Source organism: Salvia miltiorrhiza, chromosome 2 (genome assembly GCF_028751815.1).
Source record: "Salvia miltiorrhiza cultivar Shanhuang (shh) chromosome 2, IMPLAD_Smil_shh, whole genome shotgun sequence".
Classification (NCBI taxonomy): Eukaryota; Viridiplantae; Streptophyta; class Magnoliopsida; order Lamiales; family Lamiaceae; genus Salvia; species Salvia miltiorrhiza.
The window spans coordinates 62,258,644-62,278,396 of NC_080388.1; the positions used below are offsets into that span (position 1 = coordinate 62,258,644).

A 19,753-nucleotide genomic window follows, 5' to 3' on the forward strand; every position below is an offset into this window, starting at 1 on the left:
TATTTTAATATTTTCTAGCTTATCTAATATGAACTTCTTTTGCTATCGCTTTTCTAGCGATTGTTTCTTGCACATAATAAATGTCTAGTATTAGGTGCTAATTTATTTGTCATATTTTTTATCTTTCAATTTAGATGTCTCTTTGTTTAGAAGGTACTTATCCGACGCTAAGGACACACCACCTATTTTTATCAAGCAAAATCTAGTAATCTCATCACATAATCAATTTCTTATTCTCTTTAGAAACAAGGGTGTCATAGTGTTATATAATTTTGTGGGACGAAGGAAATATCTCACAAGATAAAATACTTTATGCAAGAGAAAGATTTAGATTTTGATACGTTTTTCCTCAATTTTTTGTTTGATAAAGCTAGCGCAATAATTATAGTTTAAATTTCAAACTTTCGCATTTTTTTGAAAAGTATTTTTAATTTACGATTATCTTTTTAAAAATTGAAAGTTCTAATTATATATGTCGTGAAGTCTAGAATTTGACAATAGAATAATAAAATCATTCTATCGTTAGATCTTCTATTATTTCCAAAGATTTTTGAAAATATCAGGATAGTTGAGAATTAAATATATGATTATTGGCATATAAATACACCAATTTTGGACAGATTTTGATTTTTAATATGAACTTTAAAAATTGTCAAAAAATACACCAACTTATTGATTATAATAATTTTAACACGAATTCTATTTTCGGGTAAATTAAAGCTTACTTAGCATGCCGAAATGTTGATATGGACAAATTGGATTATAGTAATTAATTTTAACACGAATTCGAATTGCCGAATTATATTAAATTATAAGACATTTATTTTGGTTCGTCTCGAATTGTATTTATGAAAGTAAATAGAATTCATGTTAAAATTACTATAATCAATAAATTGGTGTATTTTTTGACACTTTTTAAAGTTCATGTTAAAAACCAAAATTTGTGCAAAGTTGATGTATTTATATGCCAATAACCCATAAATATAATAATAAGTTGGAGACAATTTTCAAAGTAAACTTTGGATTTTTTAAAATGTAAATTTGAGACATATTCTTTAAATGTCGCTAGAATTAGGAACACAAATTATACTTATATTCAATAAATAATTAGAAATACTGTGTTACAAAACTATACAATAGTATATAATACTAATAACTAGCAAATTTCAAACAATGACATCATAATATAATAATACCACAATAATACAAAACGAAATAATTTGTTGCAATTATATGAATAAAATTATAATAATAAACACATATATATAAATCGAAACGTTGATATTTCACAAATTTATATTGTTTTATTATTATTAAATTATTACAACTCACACACTCCACACCCACGCACATCAAATGCAGACTTTAATTTCGTTCTATTAATTAAAGGGGGAAAAATTATCAACTAAACTAAGTTCACCTTAGTATTTATCTTATTGCAATATTAGTTCACACTCAATTCATAAATTTAACAACTATACATATTCATTTTGAGACGGAGAGATGCCTCCACTGCATCACCTACACACAGGAAAATCCATTCCGCTCCCATTTTTTCGACTAAATTTGCTGCTTTCATTTTTGTAATCATTTGCCATGTTGGATTTGCCACTGCTAACTATATATAATTCAATATAAGGAAAAATAAATAAAATTAGCAACACATTTTATTCAATTCAAATAGTCAATGCAATTGCAATATGAGTATTAATCAGGTATACCCCATTTAATTTAGGATAGAGCGGAATTTGTTTTGATCTAGAAGTTTTCGATGATAATTAATACTCCTCATTTTTCGATTTATTTCAGTTTATCAGTCGTTTCATGTTGGACTGACATTGAAAATACTTTATGGCAACCACTCAATTTTGAATCAGCTCGATAGAGCTTAAATAATTTTGATTTTTTTAAAACCATAATCCTTATTTTTTTGGTTTATTTGAGCTTTATCAGTAGTTTCAAGTTAGATTGATATTCATATCCAAGAATGAAACAACATATGCATATATGTATTTTTGAGAAAAATAGGGTATTATTATTTTCTTTTTTTGGCTTACCTCTATCCCTCGAGAAATCAGTTCTCTGTGCAGCTCCTCCATAGCATGAATTCCGGTGGTATCGATGTTCATTACATCTGCGTAATAATATAAAAATATCAAATCAACTTCAAATTTAAAATTGAAAATAAATTTGTTGCGATAAACTCTACAAGCTCTAAACTCTCATAGGCTAGCAAGTGATCAATTTGAAATTCAAGTTCAAGTGAATCTCGTTAAGTGTTATTTCATATCTACACCTAAGATTCCAACAAATACTATGTTATATGTGTCTTTAAGCATTTTTCTTATAAATTCAAAACTTGGAATTGAGCAAATTGACCAAAACACACCCTTAAAGAATGATTTTTATCCTTAATTCAAGTGAATTAGTCTTAATTCATGATTAAAATTATTCGTCATGGTAAATTATAGGCAAAATAAAATCAATTCTTAACTAAGAAGATTAGCAAAATAAGATCAATTTACAACTAAAAAGTTTTGTGATTGTGATCAATTGTAGGCAAAATAGACAACTAAGAAGGATTTTGATAGTGAATTATACAAAATAAGGTCAATTTACTACTAAAGAACGCGTGATTATGACTTATTATTATTATATTAATAAAATTAAAATTGTGTGAAAATGGTATTTTTATTCTTTTTTATCTTATTAACCAGTTTTTATCTTTATCGGACTTTTTATTAGTTCACTCTATAAAATAATATCATCCAAAAAAACTGAAAATGATATATAAACACACAACTTACTGGTCATGTCGAGGATCATGACACGAATCCCTGCTTTATTACTTCCGTTGATCTCATTTTCATCGGACAACCACTTCAAAATCCTGAACATGATTAGAAATAAATTTACATATTCTGATAATAAGATCATTAATTAGTTTGAAACAAAAAATAATAAAGGTTAATTAGACTTTGTATCCTCAACTTTTACTATTTTTAAAGAAATGTCCTTTAACTTTTTTTTATTAATTTAATACTCTTTAACTTAAAAAAAACAGTTTGATTTTATGTCCCGACTTATAGAATCTGACGACGTAATAATGAAATGCGTCACCAAAATTTACATTATTTAAAGAGGTGGTCTTCTGTACACTTGGGTGTACCATACACCCGAGTATAAATGACACTAACACTAACACTATCTTGGAATGACACTAACATTATTTTGTTTTATAAATGACACTATCATGTTATATAAATAACACTATATATTGAAATGACACTAACATTAAATGACATTATCACTATATTAAAATGACACTAATACCCCGGGTGCATAGGCGATTTTGTGTTATTTAAATTGCAGAAAAAATCTTAAATCCAAAGAACTCGCTTAAAAATCCACTGAAATCGTTGAATTTTGTAAGACGCCATATATATATATATATATATATATATAAGTTATTTTCGAAGTTGAAGATTTTTGAAGTAAAAAGTGCACATTGAAGACATTTTGAAAAATATCAAAAATTGAGGATACAAATTATGGTAACCCAAATAATAATAATAAAAATTGGACCTTTCTCGAATGAAATTAGCATTTGCAAAGCACAATGTTCCAGAATTAATTCGAATAATGATGATGCCTGGAATTTTGGTGGCGACGGGAAATTGATTAACGCTGCAGAAAATATCTGTTCCTGGTAATCTACCGAGTACTTCTGTACTAGGTTTGATAGACAGCAGAATTATCTTCCCAAATGAAATTCCTACCTGCATCCAATAAAATGGGACTCCCAATCACAAAAAAAAGATTTGTTAATTAGAATTACTTGTAAATTCACAAACTTTTGTTATTTTTTAATTTTTCTCACGATATTTAAAATTAATAAATTAATTCATTAATTAAAAATTCATTCTTAATATTTTCACGTAGTACAATTGTCACAAAATTAAAGTTGAGCTGAACATCGAAATTGTTAGCGTAGCGTGATTGTATAAGGCTAGAGTCATTTCACTTGTAAGACGGTCGCGCCATGTTGGCAATTCTGATGTCCAACTCAACTTTAATTTTAGGATAGTTATACCCCGACGGGAATTCAGGGGATTACCGACGGCGTTTGCCGTCGGTAAATATCCCATGTTTTTTGTAGTGGAATTTAATTTTAGGATAGTTATACTCCGTGAAAACTTTAAGAATGAATTTTTAAGTGGAGGATAAATTTATAAACTTTAAATGTCGTTGGAAAAAAAATGATAAAAAATTGTGAATTTATAGACAATTAAATCTATTAATTATATAAAAAATTAAAGAGTTTTGTAGTTGCTACAAGACCTCAAGTTTCCTATCTCTTTTTCTTATGAAAAAATATGACGAAGAAGATGAAGTGTATCTGTTGATTTATTTTCTTATTAGTAATTATATAAGGAAAAAGAAAAAAAGAAAAAAAAAACCTTAAATGATAATGAAGCGTAGTTTGTTGGCTGAGACTTTTCTTTCAACTAATAAATAAATTGTGATATTTTTGGAACTTTATAAAAGGCCGCGGTCCATCCTAATTTCAAATGAATATGGAATTATGGATTGGTGTTTATAATTCTAATTCGAACAAATGTCGAGTTACATAGAAGTTTATGGGACCTACCAATTAGAACACTTCATCAAATTTCACTTTACAATTTTCTTAGGATGACTATAAATTCTTCGTTTATAAATTATCTTTTTTATTTTCTTTAATTTATAAAAATCTACAGTCTCTACTTTAAATAAATTCATATTACTATGACGACAAACCACACATGAAAAACTAGATATAATAATGATGTTTTCTATTCTAGTTATATAGCAACTTAATTTCACCATTAAAAAGACAAAAACTAGAAAACGAAGTTTCATTGGGCAGAAATGATGTTTGTTGACATTATCACTCGACACAACAGTTTGGGGCCTCTAGATGAAATGTCATTTTCACTTCCACTAAAAAGCGAATGGAAAGATAAGAATGAAAAATGAGTAATATATTCATAAATATTTTAATTTACAATAGCAAAATGAGGCCTACTCTATAATTATTACGTTATATATAGTAGACGATGAAATACAGAAATGAGTTATCGTCCCAACTTTTACGATAATAAATAGCGTTATTGCTGGAAAATACTTATAATTTACTAATTTTTTGATTTATAATATTCTTATAATTTGACCAGAAAATATGCCAATTTTCAATTTAATCGCAATTATAACATGATCTTATAACTTGAAATTGTAATCACAATTATAACATGACCTTATTATTTAGTATAATAATATCAAAATTTAACATTAAATATTTTTAATTTTCTTTTCATATCACAATATACTATATATATATATATATATATACATGTACATATATATTTGATGTATATACATCTATATTCGATTATATAAATAGTTCTAAAAAATTACGATTTTCATACTTATTTCATATATGTAAATAATACTCCATATAATATTATCTACTTTTTAACATAGTTCCTATTACATATGTACCTAATTATTTATTGATCCTAATATTTTATAATTTCATAATTTAAATAGATAAATACTTATTATATACTCCCTCCGTCCACGAAATGAGTACCCATATTTCCTTTTTCGTCCGTCCACGAAATGAGTACCCATTTCCCTTTTTGGCAAGTGTACCCCACACATCTATTTAATTAATACACTAAAAAAGTGGGACCCTTAAACTATTCACACTACACTCCATACATTTCTTAAAACCCGTGCCGTCCACAAATGGGTACTCATTTCGTGGACGGAGGGAGTATGTAATATATTAAAAGAATATTAAAATCAAATTTATACCTATACATTTGTGTGTTGAAAACGTAGATATATATATATATATATATATATATATATATATATATATATGCACACACATACACATATATTTATGTATATTTAAACAATCAATATAATATCTTGATATATATATATATATATATATATATATATTATGAAACAATTAATAAAAAATAATTAATCATCTAACTTAATCGATCTTTATAAAAATAAATCAATCAATTAACAATAATTTACACATAACAATTTAATATGAAATTACAATAAATATCAATACATACATCTTTGATGATGAACAATGATCTAAATAAGGTCACGTTATAATTGAAATTAAATTAAAATTTGATGTATTTTTTGGTCAAATTATATATAAGATCATGTTATAATTGCGACTAAATTAAAAATTGGTGTATTTTCTGATCAAATTATATGGTCATGTTATAAATTAGAAAATTGATAAACTATGAGTACTTTTCGGCAATAACCCCGATAATAAATTGTGCCTCAATTGCCTTTATCACTTTCACAATAATATTTTGGAGAAAAATCTTACTTTTTCTTATATTTTATACTTTCTCAACAAATCAGTTAATTCAACAAACGTTGACTATAAAATGTCTAAAGGTGGGCAAATTCATTTGCCCATTTCCATTTTCAATCGGGTAAATATTTTTTTGGTCGTGCAAATATATTTTCGTGTCAGAAATTAAATTTTATTGTGAAAAATTAATTTTGAAAGTGCATTATTATATTAATTTATTTGACATTTTAGTAAGTAAATCGATAAATTAAATTCAAATAGTATAAAATAACATAAAGCACTATCATTGTTCACAAAATTAGATCTGATTCACGATTGTGTAAGAATGTGTTAAGATTGTTCACAAAAAATAAGTAAAGTCATCAACAACTAAGAGTATTTTTATCTATTCACACACAATGCATATTTTTATAAAAATATATATATACTTGTTTTTACCCATTCAACACTTACATGATGGTTCGATAATGTGATCAAATGTATGTTCTCTCGAAACATCTATGTGTTTGTTTCTATGATTTAGATATGAAATTAAAATATCTCGCAAACTAAAATAACTTTTTGGTTCATTGAACCTGGACATTTTTATAAGATTAATTATATTACACTAAAAAAAATACTACTATGCATATTTGGAGTTTGGTGGATGATATTAGTGTGTGTATTTTCGTTTATGGTGGTGTCACAATCCAAGAATCGGATTTCACTAGTCAACAAATTGGTCTCACACACAACACGACATTGACATGAGTCAACTATCATGGGACATATATGGAACTTTATTTACAATTTCAACTTTTGTCACATCTAATTATCGAGCTCAATATCATAGAATATATGACGGCCCCCACCAATAAACAAAACTCTTTTTCAACTTTATTAAGACATTAATATTCTTAACTAAAACCTATTATTGGTGCAATGATTTAACCCCCACATAGTGCATGATTGGTAGGCTTGTATATATACATAATATTTTTGTGTTGTATATATATATATATCACACTACGTACACACCTATATGGATATATATAATCATAGTTTTTTCAATAATTTTTATACATAATTTTGTAGATTTATATAACCCTATATATATATATATATATATATATATATGATTCATGTTCATTGACCCGGTGCAATATGAAATACAGTCATACAATTAAATTTGGTATCACTGTATAGTTAGACCAAAATATGGGAGAATCCTTATGTACACAGTCGTCTAGCTAATTCTCTCATATAATGTTTATGATTATATCGTGTCATTTCTCACTTTCGGTTATTTTAAAGGTCAATGAGATCACTATATATGCACACACAGTGAATTGCCACTTATTAAAGCTAGCTATCTCCTTCAAAAATTACACATGCGCGCGCACACACTGAAGGGCAGATCCATGATTTGAGGTTAGAGGGGGCTGAATTTATTGATCTACGACGTTTGAAGACATTTACACGGACGCTCCCGAAATAATTTTTTTTAGCATTCCGTACACTTAATTTTTATACATTTTTTTAACAATCACTTAATATAATAGATAATTGTATTATATATATTTTTTCTATTTCTTATTTATATAGACATATACACATATATATAGATATATCCGCGCACACGCCTCACGCCCAGCACCAGTAGGTAGCAGCCAGCAGCCAGCAGGCCGGCACCGCTTCAGCGCCTGCAGCCAGCAGCCAGCAACCACTGCCCAGATCTGACCGACGCCTCGGTCTCACTCAAACCCGCCGCCCCATCGCACCGGTTCGATCACGCCTTGCAAGGAAGTAGCAGCTGCTTCCGCCGACCTTAAAACGCAGCGACCCAACCTCCCGGAAGACAGTTCGAGTGAGGCGACTTGGCGAGAGTCTATCTCGGCCAGCCATCGATCTCTCTCGGCCAGCCAGCCACCGATCTCAACGTCTCCCAGCCAGCCACCGATCTCAACGCCGTTAGTCTCTCTCGGCCAAGATCTGATTGGCTTCTTCCCAAACCTCCCTCGGTCAATTCCTCCCAGTATATCGCCGTGCCGTTTTCAGATTCAGAGCAGGTCCGATTCAGAGCAGGCAGTCGTCACTTCTCTTTAAAGCTAAGTTGTAGTCTCTTCTCTACTATGAAAATGGCGAATGGTTTGGAGTTTGGAGTTTGGGTTTGCACTGATTTGTCTTAGCAAAACACGAATAGAGTTCTCATACATACTGTAATTGGTGGTTGCAATGGTTTTCTGTTATGAAACTGATCATGATTGGATATGAATGCTTACTGGAATGGATATTTGAGATAGTTGAATACCTTGAATGTTTTCGATCTGACCAGTGGCTGTTGGAGTTGAAATAATTGTGGAGTAACTTGAAGTTGTTTGGTTAAGAGTTCTTTTTCCTTGTCCATTGACCGGAGAGCATGAGTCGTGAGGAGGTTTGGAGGGTGGTGAGGAGAAGGGGGCACGAGAGGACCGGAGCAGAAGGCAATGTGGTGTATCAACGAAGCAATAACTTTCATAGGCAGCCGAAGACTTGGAGGAGTGGAACTGGGGTTAAACCTCTTTCGAGATCCCAGATAGTCACCTTCTTCTTTAACAACATCCCCGAAGATTGCAGCTTTAATTTCTTGAAAAGGAAGTTTGGTGCCATTCGCGTTCCGACTGACATTTTCTGTCCCAAAAAGAGAGATAAAAAAGGGAAGCCTTTCGGCTTTGTCCGATTCGAAGGTGTCGAGGACACGGAAGGTCTGCTTGAACAATTGAATCAACTTTGGATTGGAAGCTACAAAATTAGGGTTTTTAAACCAAGGTTTGAGAGGGTGGTGAAGGATGAAGAAAAAATGAGGTTCGACACAAAAAGAGATATTGGAAAGAAAACAGACTGCTTCAATTTTTTGGATTCTGCAAAGAAGAAGCCGGGAGTTTCTTTTAAAGAAGTTCTCACTGGAGTCTCTGAAGGAGAACCCTGCACAAGAGAAAAGCTACAATTCAAAACTTCGGAGGAGGATTCTAAGTGGCTTGAAGGAACATTCACAGGTTTCATCAAAGATGATTTCTCCTGGGATGAAATAAAAGAAGAAATCAACAGTGAATGTGCCGGGAAATTGAAAGTTTCGACGATGGGGGGAAGTTTGGTGCTCATCAGAAGTATTTGCGATCTGTCAACACAAGAAGTTCTCAAGGAGTTGGATGAATGGAGCGACTTCTGGTTTCTTTGGAAGAGGAAATGGAACTTCGTTGATGTGCACCAGCAGCGAGCTATTTGGACGAGATGGATTGGAATCCCGCTTCATGCATGGAACTCTCGTTTCTTTGATTCGGTGACGGCAAACTTTGGCCGGGTATTGAAAATTCACGAACTGACGAAGGAAAGAGAGAAATTGGACGAAGCTTTGATCCAAATCTCTACAGGTCTCAAATCCATTGAGCAAGTATTTGAGTGCTGCATTGATGGAGCTAGTTTCACACTTCGCATTGAAGAAATTCAGGATAACCCTCTCTCGTCCTTGATCGAAGAACCGGATTTAGATGAGTCAGAATCTGAATTGGAATCGGATTCAGGATGGTCGGACGGAGCGGAGTCCATGGATCCGGCTATTGCTACCATCGGAATGATGGACGACATCGGTGTGGGAGATGGAGACGTTTCGGTTCTCCAAGAATTGAACTCTTCGATTCCTTCGCAAGAAGTTTCGGTTTTCCAAGAATTGAACTCTTCGATTCTTTCGCAACAAATCGTTGCAGACACCTCAGTCGAGGTTACCAATCATGAGGAGACAACGTTGGGAGGCTCGAAAATGCTTTTGAATGTGGTTGTTGCCGAAGGTTTAGGCCAGTCTTCTTGCAGGCCCGAGCAGGAGGATAGCCTCCTTTGGGCCGAAAACTCAAAGGACCAAGACAAAAGCCCAAGTGGAAACTTATTGGAGTCCCCTTGTCGTCATGTCGAAAACTTTTGTGAGGTACCTTTTTCCTTGCTCACGGTTCCTGCCGTGAGAGAAAAGGAATCCATTCTTGTACAAAGGGGATTTGACGATCTGGAAGATAACAGTGAGAGTCTCGACGTGAATGTTATTGTAGAAGAAAACAAACATGCTGAGGAAGTGGCTAGGACCGAAAACGATGATTCTTTGGGCTCCCAAGCAGGGGAAGAGAGGATGCCTTCCAACAACAAAAGGGTTGATCCCCGATGCACAAATGGAAAAAAAGGTAAAGGGAAAAAGAAGAATAAAGCGAGGGAGAAGGAGAATTGGGGGCGTTTCATCTCTGAAATAGAACCACTAAATGGGAGAGGGGAGGAGGCCGCAGGGGAGGAATACGCTGGGGAAATTCAAAAAGGGTTGCTTTCGACAAAGGAGGGGGGAATTTCAGGTCAGAAAATCTGGGACTTTGGGAAGAAGTTAGGGCTTTCAAGTCAGACTGAAGAAGAGGTGATTGTCCGCCAAATCGAGATGCAAGGTAACTTCCTTTCCTTCGATAATGCTGGGTGTCAGATGAATTGTCCATGAATTTACTGTCATACAACATTAGGGGCTTGGGGAGCATTGCGAAACAACGAGATGTTTTTGAACTTGTAAGAGGGCATAAGATTGACATTTGTTGTTTACAAGAGACAAAAATGGAGACTTTTAGTGATGTTTTTTGTAATTCTTGGTGGGGGTTTAATAACACAGATAAGGCAATCAGGAACTCTGAGGGGAGAGCTAGGGGAATTGCGTGTTTATGGAATAGGGAGGTATTCGAAGCATCTAGTTCTTGGGATTTACCGGGGGCCGTGGTTGTTAACGGTAGGTTTAAGGAGGGCGGTCTCTTATGTTGCATTATCAATGTTTATGCGCCAACTGAATCAAAGGATAAGAGGATTCTCTGGGATGCAATTGGTTCTATTGTTGAACAGAATATGGATCGAAGTGTGTGTATTTTGGGAGATTTTAACGCAGTCAGGAGAAGAGAAGAGAGGGTGGGCAGCGGGGAGACGTTTCGAGCGTCGGAGGCGAGGTTTTTCGAGGAATTTATTGGGGGGAATGATCTGAAGGAAATTCATACACAAGGTCGAAAGTACACTTGGTACAAGCCCAATGGCAAATGCAAGAGCAAGATCGATCGTTTCCTTGTTAACGAAACTTGGATGCTTACTTGGGAAGGAAGTTCTGCACGCGGTCTTAAGCGTTCGATCTCGGATCACTGTCCGATTGTTCTCACTACTAGAACGGAGGATTGGGGACCAAAACCTTTTAGGTTCCTAAATGCTTGGACAAATCACCCGGACTTTGAAGAAGTTGTAAAGAAAGTGTGGACGGGGACTGACTGTCAGGGATGGAGCTTTTTCGTAGTTAAGGAGAAATTGAAGAAACTTCGAGAGGCTTTAAAAATTTGGAATCGCACATCCTTTGGTGAGATTGATTCTAAAATTCACGAATTAAAGAAGGAGTTACAACAGAAAGATGAGCTAGACGAGCAGAGTTGTTTAGGCGAAGTGGATGTTATCAGAAGAAATGAGCTCCAAGCTCTCCTTTCCCTTCAGCTGAAGCATAAGCAGATGACTTTACAACAGAAGGCTAAACTGAAATGGCTTAAGGAGGGAGATGTGAATTCTGGCTTCTTCCATAAAGCGATTAAAGGGAGGCGGTTGAAGAACGACATAGGCGGACTGATCTTTGATAACTCATGGATCTCCAAACCGGAAGAGGTAAAAGCTAGGGTGAGAAATCATTTTGAAACCTTTTTCAAGCGGAAAAATAGACAGATGCCTGTTATTCCCATTGACTTTGTGAGAAGGAAAATCTCTGATGAGGAGAGAAATTGGCTGATTAGAGGTTTTGAACCTGAAGAAGTTAAAGAAGCGGTCTGGAGCTGTTCTGGCGATAAGAATCCAGGACCTGATGGCTTTAACTTTTCATTCTGGAGATCGGCTTGGGATGTTGTTAAGGAGGATATCCTCCAGGTCTTGAAGGACTTCCACGCGAACGGAAAAATTCCTAAAGGAGGTAATGCTTCTTTTATCGTTTTAATACCGAAGAAAGAAGGGGCTGATTCGTTGAATGAATTTCGCCCAATCTCGCTCATTACCAGCTTGTATAAAATCATTGCAAAGATCTTGGCGGGGAGACTGACGAAGGTGATGGGGTCGATCATCTCTGATAATCAAAGCGCTTTCGTTAAAGGGCGGTTCATTCTCGATGGGGCGGTCATTTTGAATGAAGCTGTTGTTGAGTCAAAGAAGAAGCGACGAAGCAGGATCTTCTTTAAGATTGACTTTGCCAAAGCTTTCGATTCAGTTCAATGGGACTTTTTGGATACTTTGCTTGACAGAATGAACTTCGATGGGATTTGGAGGAAATGGATTCAAGGGTGTCTACAGTCAGCCACGGCAAGTGTCCTAGTTAACGGGTCGTCAACGGGAGATTTCAAAATGGAGAGAGGCTTGAGACAGGGCGACCCGATGTCTCCCTTCTTGTTCCTCATTGTCGCGGAAGGGTTGAATGCGCTCGTTGAGAGGGCAGTGGAACGACAGTTATTGTTTCCGGTTAAGATTGGTAAGGATGAAGTGCCAATTACACACCTCCAGTACGCGGATGACACCATCTTTATTTTAGAGGCTGATGACCGAAATGTGGAATCTCTGAAAAGTCTGTTGCTTATCTTTCATTTTATCTCTGGTCTTGCTGTCAACTTCGCCAAGAGCAGCCTGATGACGGTGGGAGTGAATGTGTCTGTCAAGAGGATATGGGCTTCGTTTCTCCATTGCAAGATTGCTTCCTTCCCGTGTCTTTACTTGGGAACCAAAATTGGCGGCCGAAGCAATGGTGTTAGCGAGTGGAAGTTCTTGGTGGATAAAGTCTCAAACAAAATTGCAAGCTGGAGAAAAAGACCTCTCTCTTTGGCGGGGAGGATCACTCTTGTTAAAGCGGTGCTTCAATCGATTCCGGTATATCAACTGGCCTACGCTTTCATTCCCAAGACTGTGCTCAAGAATCTCAATTCCTTGTTCTCCAGATTTCTGTGGGGTGGAGGCTCTCAGTCGGGAAAAATCACCTGGTTTAAATGGAGCTCCTTGTGTTCCAATAAGAAAACAGGAGGTCTTGGATTTCGGGATGTGGAATGGTTTAATCATGTTCTGTTAATTAAATGGCTTTGGAGATTTTTGGTGGATGGGGGAGCTTTGTGGGCGAGAGTGATCAAATCTATTTATGGGGAACTTCTCTGGGGCGAAGAGGGGGATTGCTCGGTGGTGGGAAGAAGTGGGCAGTTGGGGTGGTGGGCGAAAATTGTAGAGAAAGGGGGAGGAAGAGATGATAGATGGTTCATTGATCACCTTCAACACCGTCTCGGGGATGGGATGAATACAATGTTCTGGGAGGACGTGTGGGCTATTAGCAAACCTCTTAAGTTCTCTTTCCCGAGATTGTATAACTTGTGTTCGAATAAGAAAGGCCTCGTCGGAGAGAGTGGGTTTTGGGAAGGAGAAGAGTGGGTGTGGTCGGTGAATTGGAGGAGGGATTTGAGGGAAAGGGAGACTGGTCAGGTGGGGGAACTTTTGAGACTTGTTGCTGCTTTTGTTCCTTCTGCAGGTTTAACTGATGGATGGATTTGGAGGGCAACTACGGACGGTAAATTCTCAACAAAGTCGGCTTATGATTTGGTGGCGGCTTCCAGAGAGGCGCAACAAACTCAACCGGCTGAGATGGCTATGGTTTGGGAGGCTCCAACATCACACAAAGCCAAGGTGACGGCGTGGAGATGTCTTAGAAATCGTTTGGCTACCTGTGACAACTTGAGAAAACGACAAATTCAAATTAGCTGGGAAGAGAGAGGATGCAACGCCTGCGTCGCTGGAGAGGAGTCGACGGAACATCTGTTTCTTCATTGCCCGAAAACTGCGGCGGTGTGGGACCAAATCTTCCAATGGTTACACATCAAAACGGCAAATCCTAGAGGTACTCTTCATCACTACACTTCCTTCATCTCTGCTGCCAAAAAGAAGAAAGGAAGAAGATTGCTAAATGCGTTATGGATGGGAACGGTTTGGTCGCTTTGGGAAAAAAGAAACGAGAGTCGTTTTCAAGGAAAAATTTGGGATATTGAGAGACTTGTTTTACAGATCAAGGGTAGACTTTGGAGTTGGAATGAGGTTTATAAAGTTTTGGAGTTGAGAATCCCTTTCACCATGTGGTGCTCAAAGGGTTTCAATCTTTCATTCTTGTTTTGATTGGCATCTCTTGTGCCTTGCTTTTTATCTCAATAAAAATTTAATTTTACTGATCAAAAAAAAAATATATAAAATAAAATATATATATATATATCTATATTAAAAAAAACTCAAAAATTGGGAGCCCCCCATCCGCCACTGCGCGCGCGCGCACACACACACACACACACACATATATATATATATATATATATATATATATATTTCTAATAGTTTTCTAATATTTTTATGAAAAACAATTTGTATAAGAAGTTGATTTAATTTATAGATGGCACATTATTAACTGTGAATAGGGGAATCTACCTAACATGTCTTACAAAACTACCCACCCAAACCCATAGTCAAAAAGTCAAAGCCTGACATGCTTGGTTTTTTGTAATGCGTCCAACTCACGTCACTTTCACAATGGATTTGGTTCAAAATCTGATGAAGAGACAATAAATACCCAACTCACGTCATTTTCACAATGTATGTATACTTTATGTTTGAAAAGTTATAAAAAAATTAGGTTACGTTTGTGTTATAAAAACATTAGTAAGAGGACTAAAAACTTCACTATTATATATATTATGCAACAAAAAAATATGTTGAAACAAATGGCGTAATTAGCCGCTGAAAATTCATAGCCGTGAACAGCAGCCGCCGGTACCAAATATACGCGGCTACTGAGTAGCGGCTATGAAATTCCGGCGGCTAATTACGCCATTTGTTTCATAATATTTTTTTGTTGCAAATGGCGTAATTAGCCGCCGGAAATTCATAGCCGTGAACAGTAGTCGCCGGTACCAAATATACGCGGCTATGAAATTCCGGCGGCTAATTACGCCATTTGTTTCATAATATTTTTTTGTTGCAAATGGCGTAATTAGCCGCCAGAAATTCATAGCCGTGAACAGTAGCCGCCGGTACCAAATATGCGCGGCTACTGAGTAGCGGCTATGAAATTCCGGCGGCTAATTATGCCATTTGTTTCATAATATTTTTTTTATTGTATAATATACATAATAGTGAATTTTTAAGCTCTATTATGTTTTCTTGATTCATAATATATGATTCTATAAATTTTTTATCCAACAATTGCTATTATTTTAACGTGTCCTCAGATTTAGAGTCATATTTAACTACCTCTCTTACACATTATCTTACACAATTGTAAGAAAAGTGTAAGAACTTTAACGGAAAACTATGCAAATCTATCACCATCAATTGCAAAGTGGGTAGTTTTATAAGACATCTTATATGGGTGGGTAATTTTGTAAGATGAGTAATCAAAGTGGGTACTTTAAATTCCGACTCCATTATTAATGGAGAAATGAAATAGTAGTATTTTGATTAGATATAAGATGTAGAAAAAGAAATGGAAATGAGAAATACCGCGACGAGGAGGCCGATTTCGATGGAGCCAAACAAGACACCAAAGAAGGCGGCAAGAGAAACGATGAAATCCAACTTGTCGACCTTCCATATGTTATAAGCTGCGTTTATGTCAATAAGGCCAGGCAAGGCTGACAAGATTATGGAAGCCAATATTGCGAGTGGTGTGTAGTATAATAATCTCGTCAAAAACAGCAGCGCTATCAACACTGTGATTGACATCACAATGTTGGATACCACGCTCTCGCACCCTGCGCTGAAGTTCACCGCTGTTCGAGAAAACGAACCTGCATCCCATCCATCACAAATTAATCCTACCTACCTACTTCATTATCAAAACTTAATTGTATATATATCTCACCAGTTGTAGCATAGCAAGAAGTCAAAGATCCAACAATGTTCATGCATCCTATGCCAACCATCTCCTTGTTCCCATCCAAATGGTACCCTTTAATCGAAGCAAAAGACCTCCCAACAGCTATAGCTTCCTGCACCACACCCAATACTAACATATTTAATCCACCACAAACAAACTAACTTTTTTTTTTTTTGAAAACTTTTAATTTTTAAGATTTAAAAAAAAAAATAGTTGAGGAGGTGCTTGACCTCACCCTAGCCCCCCTTGACTTCGCCAAACTGGGGCGGACACAGGATGTTGTGAGGCTCCATTGTTTTTATATCTAATGAGAATAATCTATTTGGTGAGAACTAACAACACATGCGTAAATACATAAATGAATAAATATGGTTTATGCATATGTTATTTGTTTTTCACGTAAAAAAGTCATTTTCATCTATTCCTAAATGGATACACATATATAATGATAAAAGTACTTAAATATTTGATACATTGAAACTAGTCATCAGTCCAAGGCACTAAACCTATATAACCTAAAGTTTGAAACATTGTTATATTCTCTTTTTAGCAGTACTTTTTGACTTTTCCTTCCCCGTTTCTCCAATTTCAGCCCATACTCATCCTCTCATCTCCACAATTCGATCTTTAATTTAGTCACGTCAATAAGGACCAAAGATAATTTCTGACAAATTTAACAGTAAGAAAAAAAAAACCGCCATTGCCGCCATTGCATGAGAGAGAGAGAGAGAGAGAGGTGGTAATAGAAAAACTTACGGTGAGAGCTATAAGTGCACAAATCAATCCAATTTTTGCTGCTCCACCAACATGTTGAGCTCCAAAATCGAGCTGATGAAGTGAGGTGGGATTTAGACCAGCTCTGAGGTGTTTCACGATTTTCACACCGCGTTTGTCGGCCTCCGTTAAGTAGACGATGAGGGTCGATAGCATCACCGAGAAGAGCGGCGCCATGGCCGGTAACCAGAATACCATGGCCGGTAACCAGAATACCTTCTTGTATCTTCTTCCCTGCAGTTTCAATTTCATTCCTAACTTAATTCTAACCTATAATTAGCTCAAACATGGCTGTTTAATTAATTTTTCGACTAATCGTCATTAACTTACTATGAACCGGCAGCCTAGAATGAAGATCAGAAACGAACAGCCCAGGACGAAATTCAATGGATACCACTGTTGCAAAAATATTTCAACTTCAACTTCTTGAATAAAATGAAATGAGTTAACATAACACTACTTATTACCTCAACACGGTTAACTAGGTGTAAATTTATGAATTAATTTCTTCAAAATTAAAATTTCATAAATCGAAATTGGTGTGACATCAAAAGTTTTAGACACCCTACAATTTATAAGAAATTCTAGCCCAACTTCTAAAAATTTCGTTGTTTTGCGGTAAACATATAATTTTATGGGGGAACCAAGTAAAATATATTGTCGCCAAGATTTTTGATGCAGGACAAAATTAAATAAATTTGTAAAATTCGTAATATTTAAAACATAAAATAATTAATGTTGAGGTCATAATAAAAAAAGGTCAAATTAAGTCGATACTATTAACCCAGACTAATTAATATCCATTTCCGGACCCAAAAATAAAGAAAAAAAAAAAAACAAACTTGATTACTTGGTGACGAAGAGCTTCGATTACAGCGCTGGAAACGGAGATGACATCCGTTTTGGAGGTGAAATGGCTGATTCCGAGCAGTCCCTTGAGCTGCTGCAGCCCGATAACAATGGCGGCGCCGCCCATGAATCCGACTATCGCAGCATGTGACAGAAAATCGATGAGAAACCCAAACCTGAACACGCCAAACATGGCCTGAAAGGCGCCGGTGAAGAAGGTGACGGTGAAGATGATCCGCCTGTACAATGCCGGGTCGGCGGCAGGGTCCACGAGTTTCGACACCATGGCGGAGAGGAGCAGCGAGACCACGGCGACGGGCCCCACGGCCAGCTCTCTCGAACTCCCCATTAGGGCGTAGATCAACGGCGGCACCACGCTCGCGTCTGACATCATTTTTCATAAATTATAAAAAATAAAAAATAAATAAATTAGTTATTTTATGAAAAAATAAATGATTATCGTTGCTTACATAGTCCATATTGAGGGTCAAGCTTGGCTAGATTAGCATATCCAATACTCTGAAAAAACAATAACCAAATATTAATGTACTTTTTTTTACAAAAACTTATATCATGCACGAAACCTTCTATTTTACATGTAAAAAATGACATCATCAATATACACCTGCGGAATGCAGAGGCTGGCGAGCGTAAGGCCCGCGAGGAGATCTTTCTTGAACTTGGTGGCCTTGTAGTTTCTGCCCCACTTAAGTATAGGGAACAAGCCCTCTAGGAAGACGAGGAGCTTGTTCCGACGTGGCTGCTGCCCGGATTTAATTCCGGGCAGCACTGACTCTCTCATGGAGTTGTAGACCTGCCTCCAAGGGGAGGGCGGGTTGGGAGAGCTGAGCAGCCATTTGGCCCTCTCTGAGGCAGCTGCGGCCGCGACAGCGTTCACCGGCTGTAGCTCCATTTCGGCAGCTGGCGTGGTGGACGCCATGGATACTGCCTAGTGTTAATTTGAAGTGTTTGGGGGAACCCAAGCCAAGGAAGGAGAGTTAGAGATAGAAGATTCTGTTATGGCACTTTAAATACAAATCCTCCATGCGTGAGGGGCCTTGAAAGCGCCACGCTGTTTATAATTTATTCAGTCTCACATTTAATGTGGGCATAAAGTAAATTCGGTATTAGATTTTGATGATTATTATAAGTGGCAATGGGATTGGGCTAGAACTGGAGGAAGACTTGTTATCTATCGTTCCCTTTAGTCCTCAAAGAGGTTTAATTATTTTTTACTTTATTTTTGGTCACCAGGAAGACCACGCTCGTTTATTAAAATAACGTTTATATTCTATCTCTATCATCTTATTTTTCTATAATATATATAGAGAGAGAAAGTTGGATTTATTGAAAATTTTATATTTAGTGAGAAATACGAATAATAAATAAATTAATAAAATTGTACGAATAAATTAATATAATTGATGAACATACGTATCTATTTACTATATTGAAAATTTCAGCCATTCAGGATTCATAACAATTATTGATCTATTCATGCTTTCTCAATTTCGTAAAAGTATTTATTTTTTCAATGGATCCTTTCACTCTCTATATATATACATGGGTGAGCTAAAATAAAAACATCTTTTAAAATATAAAATAAGTTAATTAGTATAAATCCATGAATAAGCTGGTTGTAATGCACAAATAACCATAATTCAATTAATTTGTGAAAATTCGTCTCCTCCAAATTTCGAACTTAAATTTTAATGATTATTTGTGCATCACAAAAAAACTATTCATGAATATTATTGACTTATCCATATTAATTATTATTATTCCCTCACGAAATA

At 35.5% G+C, this 19,753-nt stretch overlaps 1 protein-coding gene across 1 annotated transcript; it reads right to left on the bottom strand.

The window, feature by feature from the left end:
- Positions 1 to 1,262: 1,262 nt before the first annotated feature.
- Positions 1,263 to 19,039, bottom strand: LOC131010929 (low affinity sulfate transporter 3). Its single transcript, XM_057938636.1, has 11 exons — positions 18,583 to 19,039; positions 18,428 to 18,476; positions 17,959 to 18,341; positions 17,439 to 17,504; positions 17,091 to 17,342; positions 16,320 to 16,446; positions 15,959 to 16,245; positions 3,586 to 3,779; positions 2,808 to 2,890; positions 2,058 to 2,134; positions 1,263 to 1,618 (listed from the first exon to the last, which is right to left on the bottom strand). The coding sequence occupies exons 1-11, from the start codon at positions 18,895 to 18,897 to the stop codon at positions 1,469 to 1,471; spliced, it is 1,983 nt and encodes a 660-aa protein (XP_057794619.1). The 5' UTR covers positions 18,898 to 19,039; the 3' UTR covers positions 1,263 to 1,468.
- Between the last annotated feature and the right edge of the window lie 714 nt (positions 19,040 to 19,753).